General features: G+C 42.6%; 2 protein-coding genes across 4 annotated transcripts in view; both read right to left on the reverse strand.

Annotated features, from left to right (window-relative positions):
• Positions 1-1,841: 1,841 nt before the first annotated feature.
• LOC306916203 (uncharacterized protein) lies at positions 1,842-10,043 on the reverse strand. Of its 3 annotated transcripts, none has more exons than XM_079494017.1 (10): positions 9,953-10,043; positions 8,916-8,984; positions 6,185-8,806; positions 5,622-5,697; positions 5,148-5,297; positions 4,479-4,601; positions 4,031-4,075; positions 3,682-3,759; positions 2,726-2,874; positions 1,842-1,938 (listed from the first exon to the last, which is right to left on the reverse strand). In XM_079494017.1, exons 3-9 carry the CDS (start codon positions 8,741-8,743, stop codon positions 2,756-2,758), a joined length of 3,150 nt encoding a protein of 1,049 aa, XP_079350143.1. In that variant the 5' UTR covers positions 8,744-8,806; positions 8,916-8,984; positions 9,953-10,043; the 3' UTR covers positions 1,842-1,938; positions 2,726-2,755. The 3 variants fall into 3 exon arrangements, with proteins under 3 accessions (XP_079350143.1, XP_079350142.1, XP_079350144.1); XM_079494016.1 differs by having other exon boundaries at positions 2,721-2,874; XM_079494018.1 differs by having other exon boundaries at positions 2,721-2,874; positions 8,943-8,984; positions 9,953-10,018.
• A 1,149-nt stretch (positions 10,044-11,192) lies between these two features.
• ube2h (ubiquitin-conjugating enzyme E2H) overlaps positions 11,193-22,402 on the reverse strand; it is a 41,782-nt gene continuing 30,572 nt past the window's right edge. Inside the window, exons 3-7 of the mRNA XM_079493738.1 lie at positions 22,310-22,384; positions 22,152-22,191; positions 21,328-21,380; positions 17,753-17,881; positions 11,193-17,386 (exon numbers count right to left, since the gene is read on the reverse strand). Of these exons, the coding sequence (XP_079349864.1) occupies positions 17,262-17,386; positions 17,753-17,881; positions 21,328-21,380; positions 22,152-22,191; positions 22,310-22,384 (422 nt within the window). The 3' untranslated portion in view covers positions 11,193-17,261. The remainder of the gene's footprint in view (positions 17,387-17,752; positions 17,882-21,327; positions 21,381-22,151; positions 22,192-22,309; positions 22,385-22,402) is intronic.

Raw genomic sequence — 22,402 nt, forward strand, 5'->3', positions numbered from 1 at the left:
CCCATGGTGCTGTATGTTAGGCCACAGAACCTCCATAACTCTGTGTACAAATGGAACCACACCTGTAACTATCTGGTTCCCAGCTATCAGTCAGTTTCCACTCACATCTACAAGCTCACGACATGTCAAAGAAATGTCAAAAATACAATAATTTGTCTTTGAATTGTATAGCAAAAGTCCCTAAATATCCAAAAATACAAATACTCAAGTAAAGTAGGCTACAGTAGGCCTACTCAAGTACCACCACCACTTTCTAGTTCCATTAGTGAAACAAAACCCTTGTATCTCCTGTCGTTTTTCTCCTTAAACTTGTGCAGGCTGCGCAGCTGTATTTTTGTATATAAATAAAAAGTTAAGATATATTTTGTGTTTCTTTTCATTTAACTAGACGATACTTAATGGCATAATGGGTTGGGAACAATGACAATCTGAATACATACCCCACCCCATGATGTTGGCTTATGTTTATCCTTGCGTAGCAGTTTTTGTATTGACTTGTGCTTTCGTTTGAAATGTACCTGTCTGTTGGTGACGCAGACTCACAGAATGGGGAGCAACATGAAAGGTTTCACTGTAATAGCAAACATTGGTGTCCCGTCGATTCTATATTTCAGGTGTTGTGATGAGTCCGTGCTATATTTCAGGTGCTCTGAATGTCTATATGCTATATTCCAGGTGCTGTGAATGTCTATACGGTATATTTCACTTATACTTAGTATTGGAAAACAAATAATGCCTATTGTATGTAATAAGTGGGCCTAAACCACCCATTTGATGAATGTAACCTATAGCGTGAGGAGTTAAACAAAGACACTTTGAGGAATGTACAGGATGAACGTATATAATACCATGACAATTATAGCGGAGACGCAATACTTTTCCAGCCTTTTTGGGCATCCCAAGTTGTTGGAACCCTCCAACAACTGTGGGTATGCCCTAGGGCCACATTATAGTTTGCACCAATAGCCCAGCTCTGAGGTGGCATGTAGGAGTGGTTGGTATTTAATATCTCTAATACACACTTCTCTGGACTCAACCACAACAATATCTGGTGTATTAGCTGTCAGGATGTAAAGGTGTCTCGGTTATCACAGAGTTGGAACATGGATGTACCCACCACACATTGTGGAAGGCAAAAACTTCGATTAGAAATTAACATTACATTAACACCTAACCTCATTTGAGTTTTATCTCCAGCTTACGAGGCGATAAAGCCTGGGAATGTACTGCCGAATGTGTCCAATCGGCTAGGAAATCCAGGATTGTCCAGTTTACCAGAACTACCTGCAGCCTACATCAAAATGACTTCCTAGCCATGTAAAGGAGCAGAATCCCTCCACTGCATTTAACTCGGCAGATTTTGTATAATATAAAGATAGCTTTGTAGTGCTACGGGACATTGAACAGTGGGATGATAATTGTGGTATAAGAATTCCACACCCTACTGTGTAGTTACTCATTAGGAGCTAGTACCGTTGCCACACTAATATCAGAAAAGATAGTCGGTGCCTTTTTAATGATATACATTATCCCCATTTACTGGGGCGGCGGTGGCTCACAGGTAGAGTGCCTGGTTGTTCAAACCCGGGCTCCCCCAGAGTCACTGTCGAAGTGTCCTTGAGCAAGACACTGAACCCCTAATTGCTCCCGATGTGCTAGTTGGTGCCTTGCATGGTTTCCGCTGCCATCGGTGTATGAATGTGTGTGTGAATGGGTGAATGTAATGCACAATCTCTGTAAAGCGCCTTGGATAAAGGCGCTATATAAATGCACTATTTACCATTTACTGTCCATTTCACTCAAGTGGCACTCAAACAAAAACAAAGGTATCCAAGGCAATCTAAAGTAAAAGTCCTTTATTAAAATACGAGAGAAATTAAAATCTGAACACAAATTAGGTATACAATTTCTTCAATCTTCATTTGGGGGGAAGCAAATCTGAAAGATAGGGAGAGAGAAAAAAAACAATTAAATCATTTAACATGGAGCAGTGCCTACCTGCCACCTGGATGTGACTGTAGAACACTGGCATATTCCCAGGGCAGTTTTAAAGGAGTAGTTCACCCAAAAATGACCATCAATTACACGCCCCATGAAGCCTTGAATCCATGGAGAGGTGGGTTTTTTCCCCCGCATTTTATCCTAAGCCAATAATCTGTAATTACCCGTTTGGCTCAGCAATATGACACATTTCCATGAATTCAAGGCTTCATAGGGTGTGTAATTGATAGAAAATGTATTTGTTTTTGGGGGGGGGGGGTGAGTTAAGGGAAGTAAACGCTGCCATGTTATATTAATACATTTCATTTAATTCCCAAATAGCAGCACTTAAGTGGAGTGCAAACCTAAGCTGTATAGTCGGATGGACTGGTCAGAGGATATAACCATATACATCATGGCTATTAATTCTAATGCCTTTGTACAGATCTATTAATTCTAGTTCGGCTACATCTGTGTCAGAGATAAGTGTAGTGTCAGAGACTTTCAGGGCTCAAATTTAGTTTAGCAATGAGAAACAAAAAATCTCCAAGAATGAAAAGTCTTCATGGGGTGTTTTATTGCTAGACAAGTCAACTACTCTTTTAAATTAAGTCTGTCATTCTGCTATCATGTAACCATTAAGTAAACAGAACCGAAATAGAAGAGGTTTAGGTTTAGTTGTGTGGTTATCATGTCATGAAGTAATCTGTCCAATTGGAGACATCTTGCTCCGTTTTCACCTTACAATGGGAAGTCAATGCCATTGTGCTTTAAATCAATGGCTCGTGCTTAACACATTTCGTTTGCGAAGCCTCTTGTTTTCTTGCTGAACCTCTTCTAGTTGCTGCAGTGCCTCTTCCAGTCGTTTCTGTAACTCGGCACAGTTGGAACAGTCTGCAAATACATTCATGACACGGATGAGTCCATCTAGATTGAAAGGTGTCAATAAAGGACTTCTGCAGGGAAATAGCAAATTTCTAACTCTTGACTTTTGTAGAAAATGTGTAAGCAAACACTCCATTTGTACTGTAGGTTTTGTTTCTCTTAAGGTTTGGGCTTTCATCATTTGCTGCTAGAGCAAACTGCTGCAAAAAAGAAAATTACACAATACGGATATACATTTCAGAATGAAAATCACTGAAAAGGCTGACAATGATTGAAAGAAAGCCAACTAAAGTGTAGGACGTGCAAACGATTAGTCATGCCCAGTACAGAGCACACTGGTAGTGTCACATGGGCATACCTGCACAGCCAACAAACAAAGTGTGAGAGAAATAAAAATGCATACAAAATACAAATCACTCAGACGACTAGCATAGACTACAGTATTTGGAATTAAAATGCCAGGCACATTAGGACTAGATGCAGCGAAAACCAATTCAACCAAACTACCAAAGTAGTATAGCAAATTATCTGGGTTCATACCATGCTGCTCGTGTGCCATGTCCACTCAATATAAAAATATAGACAAATTTAGGAACAGAAGATCAAGAATATTGATCAGTTGATTAGAGTTAAAGTGTTATCCCCTTTCTTTAGACAGTCAGGGATTCACAAACAAATATGACAGCCAATTGTGTTTGGGGTTCTAATCAACACATGTGCTTGCCTTTAACAGTCTCTGCAGTGGTGGGCAGGACCTGTATTCCTATAACACCTGGACGCTACTAATTTGAGACTTTAAACAAACCCTTTATTTACCCATTTTCTTCTGTTTGGCTCCTGGGAAAGCCAGTCTACTGGCAGGCCTCTTCAGGGTTTGCGATTGGCCAGTCGTAACTGAAGGCAAGGGGGAGAACAAAAAGCAAATACACTGGATTATGCCAATTGTATTTTGTGCATTTCAAGCTAGGCAAATGTTTCAAAAATGTTGAGGTTTTCCACCATTTTTTAAAATGGGGTTTAATGGGTAAAATGGTCATTGGGTCAATTCATTGCACCACCAATGACACCACATATTGTCGCTGATATCATTACTTTGTTCCCAGCTACAAAATATGTAATTGATGAGTTTTGATGACACCAAGTTCAGACTTCCAGCACCTCCTACCTGTCTGGGAAGGACCCGCAGCACTAGAAGATGGCACCTGAACATCTGAAATCACAGGGAGAGAAATTAAGTAGGGTTAAGCTGCTTATTCTGTACTCTTGTGTCTCTTCAACATTTTCTGTAAAGCACTTGTCAGTTGTTTTTAAATGTGCTCTATAAGTAAAGTCAGATTGGATTTATTTTTATTTAGAGCCACGAGGACCAAAATTAGAGGTGCAGCGATCGCGGATAGATATTGAATCCGTTTTGAAAAAGTGTGATCGAGGCATCCCTAACCAAAAGAAATAGACCATTAGGTGGATCCAGGTGAACAAAGTATATAGGGTTTTAGTGGTTACAGCTAGCTATAATAGAATCACTAAGATGCTTGACACATTAGGTGGCAAAAATAAATCAACCTATACCAGAATGGAACCATTTAAGGGACTTTTAACAAGACTTTATTTACCCATCTTCCTTTTTGCCAACAAAGCAGCCTCCCCACTTGAGTCTCCCCCACTCCTCAAGTTCCTCCTTTTTGGTGACTGGACAATCTTCAATAAAGGGATGGCAGGGGCTGCATTTGTGTGAACTTTCGATGGAGAAAAAAGCAAATGCGCTGGATTTAGAAACCACAAGAAAAAGCGACACCACAGACTGTATAATTCACCTTTTAAATAACTCTAAGAATATGCTGTGGGAATTTCAACAAGACACCATTTCACAACTAGTCAGTGTCATCACTGACCAGTTGATATATTCTCAGTATGCAGCTTCTATACAAAGGCAAGAAGCAAGCAGTCAATACCATACAGTGTCTAACCCTCATCATGCATACAAGGTCTGAATGAAGGTTTGAGACCGTAAAACCACCTGACACGATGCAATTTCTTGCGTTTCGGCACGCGGGCCTTCCTCAGCATTTCAAACTAGGAAACGCTGGTTTGAAACGCCAAGGAAGGCCTGCGTGCCGAAGCGTGTTCGCTTCTCTAGGTGGACTGCTGCTGCATGTGTATCATGAAATAAAGAAACTCAAACTTTATAAGAGAGTGCAGATATTCCCTTTTTCCAACAATCCACAACATGACAGTTCTGTGTAAAATATTCTTAGATACAATTTGTTTTGGATATTGTGTACCTGTTGGTTCCCCAGATACTTTTGCTGCCAATCTTCTTGTCATGGGGGGTCTGAGAGCTGGCCCAGCCCTCTGAGTGGCTAAAGGTAGACCAGCGCCCTGACGTTTCCTTAGCCCGGCAGCAGGTAGCACGGCTCCTACAGCAGGAGCAACTGGGAAGACAGAAGAGATGGATCAACTACAATTTAGGCATTTTGTAGAGACTTACACGGCAAAGTCAGAATAACTGGCATGAACCCTAGTCGACGGGGTAAACGGTCAAGAAGTAAAGTGCAAAGAGAATGATTTCGTATTTCAAAGAAACTAGGATACCATGTAAAGCTAGCATCTTATTCTAAACATCATGACATCTCAAGCTGAACCAAAATAAATAAGTGTGAAGACACTGAATTTACCATTTGACTGTCCATGGGAAAATCTACAGTATATGCAAACTACTGCATACAAAATAGCACAGAATTCAATTGAATAGTTACCTGTATCTGCGCTACGTGTTACCATGGCCTTGGGGATTCCTTTGACCTCAGTGACGGACCTGGGGATTCCAGTGGCCTGAGAGTCGGAGTTAAGGAGACAAAAAAAAGTCACTGGGCCAGGTGTGTACTCTTTATTAACAGTGTTAATTTTAACAGAAAATATTGATTTAGCCATAGTTTTGAATACAATTAATTTAGTTTGTGTACTTTAGTAATCTGGAAACGCTTAGTTGACTAAATGTACAATTGACTTAGTCATCTAAATTTTTGGCAAACCTTGATCATATAATATTAATATGATTCATATTAATGGAAGATTTTGGTTGCATGCTGAAAATAGCAGATCTACCAGCTGACAAAGCGTTACAACACACAAGTGCAACACGAGTGCATCAAACAAAATGACTTTTCTTTTAGTTCTACTGGATCCCTTCTTCACTAGTCTGAGACTAGTGGAGAAGGGATCCAGTAGAACTAAAAAGACAAGTCTAACATTTTACCGTAGTCTAGTTTTTATTTGATATATACATTTTTATAAAGGAGATTAAACATTCCACTCGTACCTCCTTGGGGAGAGCAGCAGTATGTCCTGGTCCGTTTGCTTGGGCCCTCCTCATTGGTAGGCCAGAAGGTTTCTTTAAATTGCCACCAGGAATCAATGAGGCTGAAGGAGGCAGCAGGTGTTTAACTCTGGGGTCATTCGGGTTCATGAAGGTCTTCCGGTCACTCACAATGTTTGTTGGGGGAACAAACTGTGAGTGTGACTCTACAGAGTTTGTTGCAGGAACAAACTGAGAGTGTGACTGATAAAGTTTTCGTGGAACCACAGTGGGGTTTTCCTCTACTTTTTCAGCTGCGTAGCGGTGAGGCATGGGCGTCGATGTAAATTGGGCTTCCCTCAATTCTAAAGTGTCGTCCAGTTTGCTCGCTCCAGGTGCGAAATTCACAACCGGGCTGTCATAGGATTCTGACATAGTTAAAGTGCTTGACTGTGAATAGTCTTTACTATTACCAGGTCCAGTAACTGAAGCTGAACCTGAGGACGTGGCAGAGACTGCCCTTACAACAGGCTCATCTTCTGTGACCGCCACTAGTCCCAGCTCATCTTCAGAGACCGCCACTACTGGCTCATCTTCAGGGACCGCCACTACTGGCTCATCTTCAGGGACCGCCACTACTGGCTCATCTTCAGGGACCGCCACTAGTCCCGGCTCATCTTCAGAGACTGCCACTACAGCCTCATCTTCAGAGACTGCCACTACAGCCTCATCTTCAGAGGCTGCCACTACTGGCTCATCTTCAGGGACTGCCACTACAGGCTCATCTTCAGGGACTGCCACTACAGGCTCATCTTCAGAGACTGCCACTAGTCCCTGCTCATCTTCAGAGACCGCCACTACTGGCTCATCTTCAGGGACTGCCACTAGTCCCGGCTCATCTTCAGGGACTGCCACTAGTCCCGGCTCATCTTCAGAGACTGCCACTACTGGCTCATCTTCAGAGACTGCCACTACAGGCTCATCTTCAGAGACTGCCACTAGTCCCGGCTCATCTTCAGAGACTGCCACTACAGGCTCATCTTCAGGGACTGCCACTACTGGCTCATTTTCAGGGACTTCCACTACTGGCTCATCTTCAGGGACCGCCACTACTGGCTCATCTTCAGAGACCGCCACTACTGGCTCATCTTCAGAGACCGCCACTACTGGCTCATCTTCAGAGACCGCCACTACTGGCTCATCTTCAGGGACCGCCACTACTGGCACATCTTCAGGGACCGCCACTACTGGCACATCTTCAGGGACCGCCACTACTGGCACATCTTCAGGGACCGCCACTACTGGCACATCTTCAGGGACCGCCACTACTGGCACATCTTCAGGGACCGCCACTACTGGCACATCTTCAGAGACCACCACTAATGGCACATCTTCAGAGACCGCCACTACTGGCACATCTTCAGGGACCGCATCTGCGTCAAACGTTGTATCTTTAGTACACCTTGAGGGAACAGGTAGGTGGACATCAAATGTTACGTTTTCAGGGCTGTCAACGTCAAAGGTATTCTGTTGGTTAACATTAATCAGGCTAGTAGTGATCTGGTGGTTGGAGAGATTGGTTGAGCCTGTCATATCGAAGGTGTTATGTGGGTCAGGGCTAGTATTGGTCTGGTGGTTGGAGAGATTTGTTGAGCAGTCCATATCGAAGGTGTTATGTGGGTCAGGGCTAGTAGTGGTCTGGTGGTTGGAGAGATTGGTTGAGCAGTCCATATCGAAGGTGTTATGTGGGTCTGGGTCAACTCTCATAGGGCCAGTAGTGGTCTGGTGGTTGGAGAGATTGGTTGAGCCCGTCATATCAAAGGTGTTATGTGGGTCTGGGTCAACTCTCATAGGGCCAGTAATGGTCTGGTGATTCAACTCGAGATTGGAACAGTCCACATCGAAGGTGTTTTGGGGGTTAAGTTGGTCAACACTCGTATGGCTTTCAAGCAAAGAATTTGTGCTAAGTGCAGAAGCAGATTCAATGGTATTGCTGCAAGGCTCCGCTTCAGAGACTGCCAGTTCAGCAGGGTCATCTTCAGCATCCAAAGTCTTATTCAGAGCAAACATTTTGCCAGTAGGGTCTGCATCAGCCGTCACATTATTACACTTTGAGGGGCCAGGTGGGTGGCAATCAAATGAGTCGTTTATAGGGCCAGTAGTTGTCTGGTTAGTGAGCTTTACTGAACCCTCTGTTGCGTTCCCCATGGTGTCCACTGAAGACACGCTACTGAGATCGCAGCATGAACCAATCTGCTCTGCTAATGCACCATATTGATTGAAGACAGCACTTTGATCTATGGTGGAAATATCAAATGAGAAGTCTGGAAAAACCTCATCTTTTATGTTAACAAACTGAGGGCTCTTGACATCAGTCAGAACTCTCCGCTTCGAATGCAAGAATTTTGAAACTGGGGTGAGATCAGGAAGCAAACAGGGGGTCCATGATGTTGATTTGACTCCACCATTGCTGTTATACCGAGCTGGGGTAGAGGAGCCGAAGGCCACACCGAGTGAGTTAGGCTTTAAATGTTGGGGCCCACCACAGTGTGGAGGAGGAATGTTTTCATGGCCTTCATCCATTCTTGCTTCCTTCTTTCAGACAAAGACTTTGCTTTTTATTTTGCAGGCTTTATCTGCAGCCACCTGTGAATGTAGATTAAAAAGATTGTTTGCAAATAAAATACTGTTTCTTTATAGAAAATAAAGATGTTTCGATCAACACAAGAAGATTGAGTACATTTAACTAGGCTACCTTTGTATAGTCTTGATCCTTGTCCACCTCTCAAGTTGAAACGGTAGTCTTCTCACTGAGTTATTGTACCTTAAATACATGGTGAAGTATAAATAGCAAATGTTAGCAATAGTTTGCATAGAATCAACACAAAACCTGAACATTTGTAGACTGTTTTACAAGGGCTTTCCCCATCTTGCAAATATTGCAGTTTTAAAATCACACAAATGTCAGTTGGAAGTTTTGGAACTGATTTACAATTTTGCTAAAAGAAAATATACACTAAATTATGACAGCTCAGTCCACACATGCCTTTATTTAGCCTACATGTGTGTAGAATTTGCATTTCATATGAGCAGCCACAGCTAGAGTGGAGAAGGGGGCCATGGTTTGGCCAGTGGTTTTGCTGAAGACTAAACATGAAAATGCATCATCGAAATATAGCTTTTACAATTCCCTAGCTGGACTTAGTTTGGAAAAGCTATGGACCATTCCAGAGCTAACAATTCCCTTTCATTGAAAAATAAAATATTTCAGAAAAGCGGTCCCATTGGACTGTCTGGTACTAAGCAAACACTCGATTCTGAATATCTGAATAGATAAAACAAAAACAAAAAAAACAATCGGGGGTAATGTGGACAAAACTAAAGCGACCCGGAAGAAAGTTGCCGTAAACAGGGCAATCCATTTAGCAGCTAAGCTAACAGCCAAAGCTGTTGTCAAACAACTGTCTGTCCGAAAATACGTTTAAAACGATTATTCAAGGCAGCCAACGAGGATAGGACAGTTGCCAAGATGTATGGTAGTATACCTACGTATGTAGACGCTAATGTCTCGTAGTCGTAAACAAATCAATGTTCGCAGGCGGCTGGATTTATTGGTCACTCAAACACATTAACCACGTTGTTTACCGAAACATAGCTCTGGTCCATAATGCGTTGCGCATTAGAGCTATGGACCAGAGCTAACGAAACATTATTACATGAAGTGTTGCACTGTTGCGGTTGGACAGGTCACGTCATACTAGTAAGGATTTGGAGAGAATTAAAAACACTTACCCCAAACAAACCAAAACCACTGGACAAACAGCTGAGCTGAGTGAGCCCTCTCACTGTTTAAATTACCTGCTCCTCATTGGATGGATAGAACGGAACCAATCACAGGGTAGAAGATGCAGTCTTATTTACGTGCATTACCGCCACCAACTGGACGGGAATATATTCTCTCTCTCTCTCTCTCTCTCTCTCTCTCTCTCTCTCTCTCTCTCTCTCTCTCTCTCTCTCTCTCACACCAACAAAACAACAAACAACTATGCAACATTTAATGTTTTATTAAAAAAAGAAGTTATAACAGTTTATTTTATACACAACTATTTAAGAGGTTATAGGCCTATTGATAGAGAGCATTGTGTCAAGCATGCCCACTTCACAATGCAAAAAAACAAAACAAAAACAAAAGGGACGAAAATAGAACAAAAGAGGGAATTAAAATAGAACCAAGGACGGATATTTTTTAAGCCCCAAACCAAAGTTCAACACACTACGTACCAAATACATAGTTAACTATATAAAACAAAAAACTGCCATTTTCCATGCTGTGTGCTGCCTCTGACCCGTCTCTTCTGCTGTAGTGGCAAAAGTAAGCCAGATGGAGGCGTTGTTGCGCTCAAGCACAAAGACAGAATGGTGCACTGCCACTGACCACAACCACACAACTCCACAAAATATGCATGCAAGTGCACGGGAGATGGGCCGCCAAATGTGTATGTGCGTGTGTCTCTCTGTCTGTCTGACTGTGTGCGTGTGTGCCTGCGCGCGTGTGGTGTGCTGGGGCCTGGGGGAGGTGGTTGTAGGTGCTGATAGAATGGAAGACAAGACAGGCTTTCAGACATTACACATCTCCATGGATGAAATTACTATTCCAGACAGTTGAGGACCTACAGATAGCCCCCCCCCCCCCCCAAAGGGAACAAAATCAAATATTTTCTATTAATTAGCCTACACACCCCATGAAGCCCCCCACCCCCCTAATAGCCTATATATTATCCATAAATTCAGGTCTTCATTGGGGGGCGGGGGATAGTTATACTTGTAGTGTATGTTCAGTGTATGTTTAAAAATCACATTAGTACATCGAAAAACCACTTTCCACCTCGGTGCCTATTTTGGGCATGTCGTTTTATAGGCGAACCTTTAAAAAAAATGTTCAAAAATAGAGGAAATAGATGAAGATAGGGCTTAAGTGGTTAATAATTCACACAAAAATATATTTGAATCAAAGTTGCAACGGAAGCATTGATTCATTCACTGGTTTATTGGACATTTATTCCGTCCTTGAATTGAGTTAAAAACAAACTGAAACACATACTGTACTATAAATATTTCTCTGTCATTGCATTAGTTGGGGGGTAAAAATGGAAGGCAAGAGGAAACGCCACACAGCAGTCGACTGTATTGTTCTGCAAACTGGATATACAGCTCCATCTCAATGAATTAGTGTAAAAGTTCATTTTTTTTCCTAATATAATTCAAATAGTGAAACTTTCATATATTCTCAATTCATTGTGCATAAAGTGAAGTATTTAAAAGTTTTTTTTGGTTTTAATCTTGATGATTATGGTGTAGGCCTATAGCTCATGAAAATCAAAAAATCCTATCTCAAAATATTAGAATATTTTACGAGACCACTAAAAAGATTTTATAAACGAGAAATGATGACCATCTGAAAAGTATATTAATGTATGCAGTCAACACTTGGTCTGGGCTACTTTTGAACAAATTATTTCATCAAAGGGGCGTGGCATGGAGGTGATCAGCCTTTGTCACTGTTGAGGTGTTATGGAAGCCCAGGTTTGCTTTGATAACAGCCATAAATGCATTTGTATTGTTGAGTCTCATGTCTCACACCTTCCTCTTGACAATACAACCTAGATTATCTGTGGGGTTCAGGTCAGGCCAGTTGGCTGGTCAGTTAAGCACAGTAATACCGTGGTCAGTACACCAGTTACTAGTAGTTTTGGCACTGGGGGCAGGTGCCAAATCGAGCTGGAAAAGAAAATTAGCATCTCCATGAAGCTTGTCAACATACTGAAGCACAATGTACTCTAAACAGATGGCTGTGTTGAAACCATTGTTAAGTTTTCACTGTCAGTGGATCAACACCAGCAGATAACATGACCTAAATCATCACTGTGTTTTGAGTCTCAAGTCCAGTCTCAACACAACCATCTATTATATTTTACAGCACTTTGTGTCTCCATACATTGATAAGCTTTATGTTGATGCTGATCTTCCTTTTCCAGCAGCACTTGGCACCTGCCCACATAGCCAAAACTAGTAACTGGTGTACTGACCATTACTGTGCTTAACTGACCAGCCAACTGGCCTGACCTGAACCCCACAGAGAATAGGATTTTTAGTTTTTAATGAGCTGCACGCCATATTCAAGATTAAAACAAAAAAAGGTTTTAAATACTTCACTTTATGAATGAATTGAGAATATATGAAAGTTTCACTTTTTGAATTATATTACGGAAGAAAATTAACTTTTACACAATATTCTAATTCATTGAGATGGAGCTGTATAATCAAATGATTGTATTGATCAGTGGAGACGGGACACACTACTCAAAATAAAACAAAAAAATAAACATAGGATTTATTTAACAATAATCCAAGAGTGCCCTTTTTTTTTGGAAAATGACCAAAATATTAGGACCAAAATTATGTTTGTCCCCCCTTGCACAAGTGAAGCACAAGGCAAGCAAAATGTGCTTGTAATCCTACATTTCTCAAGTTGTATATATTTTCAGCACTCATATACAATACTGTAACGTTTTTTTTTTTTTAAGAAGAAGAAGAAGAAGAAGAGAAAGAGATCAAATAACTCCAATCTGAATACTTCGACAAAAAAACAAAACAAAACAAAACCCACAAGTTATCAAGCTCAGAACCTCATCAGTGACCGACTGGCTGATCCAGAACGTAACTTTCTATAGCAGTGGTGTTTAAAACGGATTACAATTTGAAACAAACCCAAAAAAAAACTAAAAAAATCAAACAAAAGAAAAAACAGGCATTTTAGGAGGAAGCACAAGCCGTTATGAGTCAGGGACTGACTCTAACCCTAACCCTATTATTAAATATTACTACATCAGCTTTCCGCCTCCATTTTGTTTGTGAACAGATTGGGATCACACACCTCATATCATGGATAAAACATTATGATGGGATTATTATACACCCTAGAACACTGGTTCCCAAACCCCAAATCAGATTTGTGTGGGTCGTGAGTAAATATCCTTTTTTTTGTGTATCCTAAATGTTTGTTTTTAAATATTTCAAAACATTTTCCAAAAACAATCCCAATAAATTCAAAAGTTTTCATCAATTAAAAACAAATTCAATTAATTTTGTAAAAAATAAATAAAATAAATTCCATAAAAGAACAAAATGTTTAAGAAGTAGGCCTATTATTAGTTCTGCTATTTTCAATAGCTTGGGTCATGGAGACAAATTAATTTTTTTGGGTCTTGAGCTAAAAAGTTTGGGAACCACTGCCCTAGAACACTCAAATTGAATCTTACATTTTTGCCCTGCACCAAAAAAAGAAGGAAAAAAAAGAAATACACCACCACATACTTGTGAATGCACACCCTACCCTAGTAATGTTCTCTTGTAAATCGCCTGGCCAGTGGAGGAGAACAGATTAATCCTGTAGCCCAAACTCTTCAATTAAACACTGTAAATAAAAAAAATCTAACTACGGTGGGGGTCATATCTCTGTCCCAGTGGGATGACTGGAGTGCAGAATGAAGTTTCCTTATTCTCTACCTTATGCCACCAGGGATGATCCAACAATAACTTGCATGAGGCTGAAGCCACCATCAGGTTCAACAACAGGTCAAATGTCGCCTTATTTTGAAATCACTCACTTCGTCCGAACGCCTCTGACCGGCAAGAAGAGGACAAGCAGGTATGTCTACATGTACTACACAATGAACGCCTTAAACAGAGACAATTATATCAAACGTAGCTACTTCTAATATATTTCATGTATGTCATATCACCATATAATATCAATGTGTTGTTTAGTCACCACCCTTCAAAACTAACTATCCAGCGGGCCAGACATCCATGTCAAAAATACACATAGCTCAGCAAGCTTATTAATGTTCGCACGATGTCCTCCCTTGCGATTCAGTTTGGAGTGAAAATGTAAAATCGAAGACACACAAGCCTCTATTGATCCTATGTCAGCTCAACAAAACTCACTGTCAACTCAAACCCCTTGTCATTCCTCAGAACTATACTATGTTGTTGTCTCAACCCCAAAACTATTATATTGTCACCTCAACCCCAGAACGATACTCGTTGTCGTCTCAACCCTGCTACTGCATGGTGCCTGCCCCTCCCCAGAACTAGAACATGTCATCACCTCAAACAGCCATCATTCCCCAGAACTATACGTACATGTTGTCCCCTCAACACTACATCACTCTTCAGAACTATACAATGTGGTGGTCGGTGGGGGGGGAAAAAAAACAACAAATCATCACAAACCCAACACCACAGAATTTCTGTGCGAGAGGAAAGGCGTCTTGTTAAAAATAGCTGTGCCTTATTATTACTTTTTCTCTGTTCCGTACTTTAATTATCATAGCTTCATTTATTTTAATTTGCTTTTGGCATTTCTATCAACAGACACCTTCCCTTTTCCACGTTGAGGCACTGGACACACTGGTGGACAAGAGCAAGACTTTACAAAACAATGATCTCAACCCAACAATCTGGAGACGTGTCTCTAGTCTCTCCCATCTGTACTTGTATTACTGCGATCTATGAAGGTAGGAACATGGATCATTGTACGTACACATTTCAAGTTGGATTTCTTTAGGTAGTTTGAGCAGCAGTATTTAGCCTGCAAAAAGCAATACTGTGAGTGTTTAGGTTTTGAGCCTATGGATCTGTCTGTCTGTCTGTCTGTCTGTCTGTCTGATGAAACAAACTCAATCAAATAATCTCTGTTAAAACCTGATAAACAAATGTTCAACAGTGACATACCTGTGCATCCAAAAGGTATATTTAAGAGCTTTTCAAAATTGGAGAAAAGCTACAGTCAACATTTTGCCACAAGTGCAGGCGTGACGACTTGATGCTGCGTTTCTACGGTGACAAAGTAAAAACGGACTCTCCTCCTGTCAGGTCACATTTCAGAGGACCATTGTGGGTCCTTCTCCCACTCACATGTCGGCCTATTCATGACATTGATATTGAAGTATGGTGCCTCTCAAAACACCCTAAACACCTTTAAATAAAATAAAACATTAACCCCACTTCATCAAAATGCTATTCTAATGTTGGTGTTCTCGCTTACATTACATAATTCAGGTCCATTGTGTCAAAAATCCTCAAGTCGAATGTACGTAGATGTGTCTTTCAATCATGAAAAGGCAAAATTGATGTACTTTGTCGGAAAATGGCAGATCTACGAGATAGCTAGGCCTGTCACAATTATTACATAAATCACCTATCGATTTATGTAATAATCGTCGTAATCATTTCCATGTTGAAAAAGACATCAAAGATAGAGCTTGTAGATCGGCTATTCCCAGCCACTATTAAAATATAAAGTTATAAATATGTCGGTTATGTGTCATCATGTGCCCTGTGCAACTTCAAATCCTAAAAGCCAAACAGAAATGCTATTTTTTATTCATATCCTAGTGTTCAACACAATTAAATCAATTATTTGAGTGACAATTAATGGCCAGGTAGAATGTCATAATTGTGACAGCCCCATGCATTGCAACGCATTGTGATTTTCGATGTGTGACACTGTCGCACAGTGGCGTATGAGTTAAGCGTTAGCCCCGAATCATCCAGACCCATCAATCGCTCCTTATCGGTGAAACGTTTCAATGGGCTACTGTATATGCATACACGCCATTTTGGAAAGAACTTGGGCCACTTCCCTACTTCCTTCACAGGTGTTACAGATGATACTAATGAAGGCTCTGTTCCTTACGGGTCCATCTGGTTCCATTTGTACACTCAAGAGTTATGGGGGTCCTTGAAATGTGAAGGAAGTAGGAAGAGTCATTCTGTGTGTATATAGCCCATTCTTACATTGTAACAGAGATGGGAGCGTGTCGTCCCGGAAATGATGACTTTGTCTGAATGCTTCCCCAGGGCCTGTGATTGGTTGGCTGCTGAGTGAGCGCTCTTGCTAACGTTGGTTTCATGTAAACAAACACACTTTGAACAGCGTCGTCAAGCAGCCAAATCCCAACAAACAAGACATCGTTATGGTTTTGAACCAGGCGAGCGGATATGAAATATGACCCTAGACGTGAATATGAAAAATGAGCAGGTCATTAAAGGGGGCTGGATCCAGGCTACTGCTGCATGCACGAATACACACACACACACACACACACACACACACACACACACACACACACACACACACACACACACACACACACACACACACACACACACACACACACACACACACACACACACACACACACACACACACACACACACACACACACACACACACACACACACACACACACACACACACACACACACACACACACACACACACACCTTAAAGGGAGGGGCGGAGAACAGTGACAGCAACCGCAACATTTGGGGCAAAGAAAAACATGAACAGACTGGGGGCTGGGCGGCGGTGGGGGTCATATACACCAAATGATAAAGATATCCATAAAAATCCTTGTTTAGTAGTAGTAGTAGTAATAATAATAATCATCATAATAATCATAATAAAAAAAAAGAAAAAAGAAATCATCTTGTTTAAATATGAATATAAGTATGCTTTTCTCATGGTTAGGAAATCAAATATAGTCTCTGTGGGGAGCGGGGGGGGGGGGGGGGGGGGGGGGGGGGGAAGTGGTACTATACTGGAGCAATGGTTCTCAACCTGTAGGTCGAGACCCCCAGAGCGGGGCTCCCCAGATGACAGTGAAGTGACAATTTAAGGACTTTTAAGACCTTTTTACTACCTGAAGAAAAGAAAAAAGACCATTTCTCAAGTAATCAACAAACATACTATACTATAAAAACGGGTTAAACATTGGTGCAGGAGGCAGGAATTGGAAAAATAGCCGATCTACGAGCTTGTAGATCAGCTATTTTCGCAATATTTATCTGTGGAATCGAGTCAAACTAAATGTAATGCCTCAACTCCTACAATTCCAAGTGCTTGTCAGGGTGGGGGGTCCCGGTTCAAATTATATTTTTTTTGGGGGGGGGGGGGGGTCGCGGTCTGTCTGAGAAGGTTGAGAACCACTGGAAGGAGGAGGGAAAGGAAAGGAGGGGGGGGGGGCTCCCATCACTACAACTCCATGTCCTGGGCCTCGTCCTCTGAGAAGTCTGACATGGAGCTTTCTGACGAGGAGTCGCCTGCTCCGTCCTCCTGCTCCTTCAGAGCCTCCTCCGTTGCATATTTCTGGATGTACTCTGTGACAGAGAAAGAGAGGGAGAGAGAGAGAATAAGAGAGGCAGAACACACAAAGAGAGAGATCGAGAGATTTGCAGCAGGTAAGCTGCATAATGCATTTTAATTTGTCTTATAGGTCTTCATAAAAGTATTATTTACGTATATGGACTATACATTTTAATGTAAAATGTCTTGTCTTTATGTATCATTTTTTATACATGGATTAGTTGTGCTTTAGGACACAGCTAATCCTAATAAGGTGACAATAAAGAACAACTAAACCCCCTCCCTCTCTCTCTCTCTCAAATGTTGTGAGATAATATGGAGATAAGAGGTTTCTGGCCGACAGCAGCAATATGTCCAATAAGTGACCGGCAGTACCTTACCTTTAATTTTCTGTTTGTACTCCTCTGGTCGGTGGAGGTACATGGCGGCTGCGTCTCCGTTCAGGGGGTCGATGGGGTTGGGGTACGCCAGCAGCTGCGGCAGAAACGACTCAAAGATGTTGGTCAGATCTGTGGAGTGAGACGAACACAACATCATGACATTACACCTGAATTAGCCTGTCTGTCTGTCTACTGTAGACGATGGTGTTGATTAGCAAAAACAAAGAACGCGTAGACCTCGTGTGATGGGGGTATAATGTTTTTTCATCTTTCCAAATGGCTGGAGTGAACTTTTACATTGAACTTTTACACTTAACCTGAGAGAGTTAATACATTTATGTTACAGTCAGTCACCCGCCGATGTGGATAATTTGATCAAACGACTGAGCCTGCGCAGATAAATCTGCCAAATGAACACTGATTAAGTGCAGCCACGAAACCCGCCATGATCGATTTACACAGATGCCAATCATGGAGGAGGGAGTGGGGGGTGGGGCGGGGTGCATAGTGTCAGAATGCATAGCATACTCACACTGCATCCAGACATAAAAGTGAAATCCTCAGGCTTAATAGCCTCAACCAGAAGAATGACTCCACTAATCCTTTTCACTAAGAGAACCTGTGATACTGATCTCATCCACCGGGTGTCACTGTGGGCTCCATTAAAGTAGCATAAATAAACATCCTTTGTGTTCCCATGTTTAGGTGATTTCATCAATAAGAGGAAAAAAAACCAATAAGAGGAAAAAAAACAATCCACATAATGCTTCAGTGATGAGCTTGTTTTCTCTGTCGGGGGCTTCCACTCCTGACTTCTGTTCTTTAAAGTCAAAGTCCACATTGATTCTACATGAAGACAAACACAAGCAGAGAGATTAGCCCCTCAAAACTGGCCATTGCCGAGGAGGACAAAAGATAGATCTTTCTTTTTTTTTACGCCGTCCGAACGCAACACAGCATATAGGTGGAGCTTTGGCGTAAGACAAGAGCCATGGATTCACACACCAGTACAACATGTTTCGATTGTTGGCAAGTTGGCAACGTTATAATTATTATGTATTCATTCGCTTGTATTTTAATCTCCATAATGATGGAATAGGTGCAGCATAGGCATATCTGTGTTTTTGTTTGTGACTGTTGTTACCCCCCACTGCAGAAACAAATTCCCGGAAGGATATTTGAAGTTCAAAGTTACGATGTTGCCATGTTTTCGGCTGCCTTGTATGTCAATGGAAATGGAGTGTGTGCGTGCGTAATCATCTCTCTCTCTCTCTCTCTCTCTCTGTAAAATGTTTCCTGACCTTGCTGGCTCAGAGTATTAGCTCATTAGTGTTGATGGGAGGCAGACTACTAAGAGGATTAGGGCCACTACTGTATGTGTCCACAGGACATGAACAGGGGCCACACACAGTGATACAGAGGCCTATAGGACACTAGCAGGGGCAACACACAGTGATACAGAGACCTATAGCACACTAGCAGGGGCCACACACACAGTGATACAGAGGCCTATAGGACACTAGCAGGGGCCACACAGTGATACAGAGGTCTATAGGACACTAGCAGGGGCCACACACAGTGATACAGAGACCTATAGGACACTAGCAGGGGCCACACACAGTGATACAGAGACCTATAGGACACTAGCAGGGGCCACACAGTGATACAGAGGTCTATAGGACACTAGCAGGGGCCACACACAGTGATACAGAGACCTATAGGACACTAGCAGGGGCCACACAGTGATACAGAGGTCTATAGGACACTAGCAGGGGCCACACACAGTGATACAGAGGTCTATAGGACACTAGCAGAGGCCACACACAGTGATACAGAGACCTATAGGACACTAGCAGGGGCCACACAGTGATACAGAGGCCTATAGGACACTAGCAGGGGCCACACAGTGATACAGAGGCCTATATGACACTAGCAGGGGCCACACAGTGATAGGTCTATAGTACACTAGCGGGGGCCACACAGTGATACAGAGGTCTATAGTACACTAGCAGGGGCCACACACAGTGATACAGAGGTCTATAGTACACTAGCAGGGGCCACACAGTGATAAAGAGACCTATAGGACACTAGCAGGGGCCACAGTGATACAGAGGCCTATAGGACACTAGCAGGGGCCACACAGTGATACAGAGACCTATAGGACACTAGCAGGGGCCACACAGTGATACAGAGGCCTATAGGACACTAGCAGGGGCCACACAGTGATACAGAGGCCTATAGGACACTAGCAGGGGCCACACAGTGATACAGAGGCCTATAAGACACTAGCAGGGGCCACACAGTGATACAGAGGCCTATAGGAAACTAGCAGGGGCCACACAGTGATACAGAGGCCTATAGGACACTAGCAGGGGCCACACACAGTGATACAGAGGTCTATAGGACACTAGCAGGGGCCACACACAGTGATACAGAGGTCTATAGGACACTAGCAGGGGCCACACAGTGATACAGAGACCTATAGTATAGGACACTAACAGGGGCCACACAGTGATACAGAGACCTATAGGACACGAGCAGGGGCCACACACAGTGATACAGAGGTCTATAGGACACTAGCAGGGGCCACACACAGTGGTACAGAGGCCTATAGGACACTAGCAGGGGCCACACAGTGATACAGAGACCTATCGTATAGGACACTAGCAGGGGCCACACACAGTGATACAGAGGTCTATAGTACACTAGCAGGGGCCACACAGTGATAAAGAGACCTATAGGACACTAGCAGGGGCCACAGTGATACAGAGGCCTATAGGACACTAGCAGGGGCCACACAGTGATACAGAGACCTATAGGACACTAGCAGGGGCCACACAGTGATACAGAGGCCTATAGGACACTAGCAGGGGCCACACAGTGATACAGAGGCCTATAGGACACTAGCAGGGGCCACACAGTGATACAGAGGCCTATAAGACACTAGCAGGGGCCACACAGTGATACAGAGGCCTATAGGAAACTAGCAGGGGCCACACAGTGATACAGAGGCCTATAGGACACTAGCAGGGGCCACACAGTGATACAGAGGTCTATAGGACACTAGCAGGGGCCACACACAGTGATACAGAGGTCTATAGGACACTAGCAGGGGCCACACACAGTGATACAGAGGTCTATAGGACACTAGCAGGGGCCACACACAGTGATACAGAGGTCTATAGGACACTAGCAGGGGCCACACAGTGATACAGAGACCTATAGTATAGGACACTAACAGGGGCCACACAGTGATACAGAGACCTATAGGACACGAGCAGGGGCCACACACAGTGATACAGAGGTCTATAGGACACTAGCAGGGGCCACACAGTGATACAGAGACCTATAGTATAGGACACTAACAGGGGCCACACAGTGATACAGAGACCTATAGTACACGAGCAGGGGCCACACAGTGATACAGAGGTCTATAGGACACTAGCAGGGGCCACACAGTGATACAGAGACCTATCGTATAGGACACTAGCAGGGGCCACACAGTGATACATAGACCTATAGTATAGGACACTAACAGGGGCACGCGCACACACACACACACCATATTCACTCACCATAAAGGGCTGTCCATGTCTGGTTGATAACATCTAAACACACTGTCCCTGACCTGGAGATGGAAGAGAGACTGGAGTTAGCAGATCACTGGGGGGATGGATTATAGTGTGTGTGTGTGTCTGTATGCATTTAAAGCGTAGTGACAGCAGATATGTGATTCCTCTGTGTGGTCAAAATAAGCACACACACACACACACACACACACACACACACACACACACACACACACACACACACACACACACACACACACACACACACACACACACACACACACACACACACACACACACACACACACACACACACACACACACACACACACACACACACACAGTGAAGTGGAGGTCAGGTCATTTGGCTTTAGAATCATCGCATTGCAGCAGTAAAGCTGTATAGCAGATTATTATGATCACATTCATGTTCAGTGGTGCCCTACATCCCACAATGCATTGCACTGTTTAATCTAAAGGGGAAATACAAACTAATAAAAACAACTGGATATTTTTCTCAACATTGAGGACAATATTACATGTGTTGGTTTGGGTTTGTGACTGTAGTCATAATATTTACTCCATCATACAATAGTGTTGCATGGCAGAAACAGCCAATCGGCTATTTCCGTGATTCCAATTTGAATTTGGATTAAAAAATAAGGGTATAAAAAGGCCAGGTTTGACCATACCAACAGCCTACCGTTCTAACAAGTTGTCAACACATGGGTATATATGCAGTCACAATAATAAAAACATTTGCATGACTGCAAAAACCGAACAAAATATTTCAATTTCGACATCAAAACGAATGACTATTATCAACTTACGCTTCATCAATGTTGGGATGGAAAATCTTATTCATGAATCCTGCAAAAGAAAGAGAAAATTACAGATAAAGTGAAAAAAGGGGGAAAAAAAGGAGAGATTGTACTGAAACCAACACAGAGTTGTAATCCTGAGTTCTAAAGCTATTCCCATTTCCTACCTATTGATGGTGATTTGAAAGGGTATTTGTCTGGGAGGTCTACTCGCACCTTCCACACGCCCCCCTCGTATGGCGCTGAGAGAGAGACAGAGA

This window comes from Electrona antarctica (assembly GCF_951216825.1).
Source record: "Electrona antarctica genome assembly, chromosome: 23".
Taxonomy (NCBI): domain Eukaryota; kingdom Metazoa; phylum Chordata; class Actinopteri; order Myctophiformes; family Myctophidae; genus Electrona; species Electrona antarctica.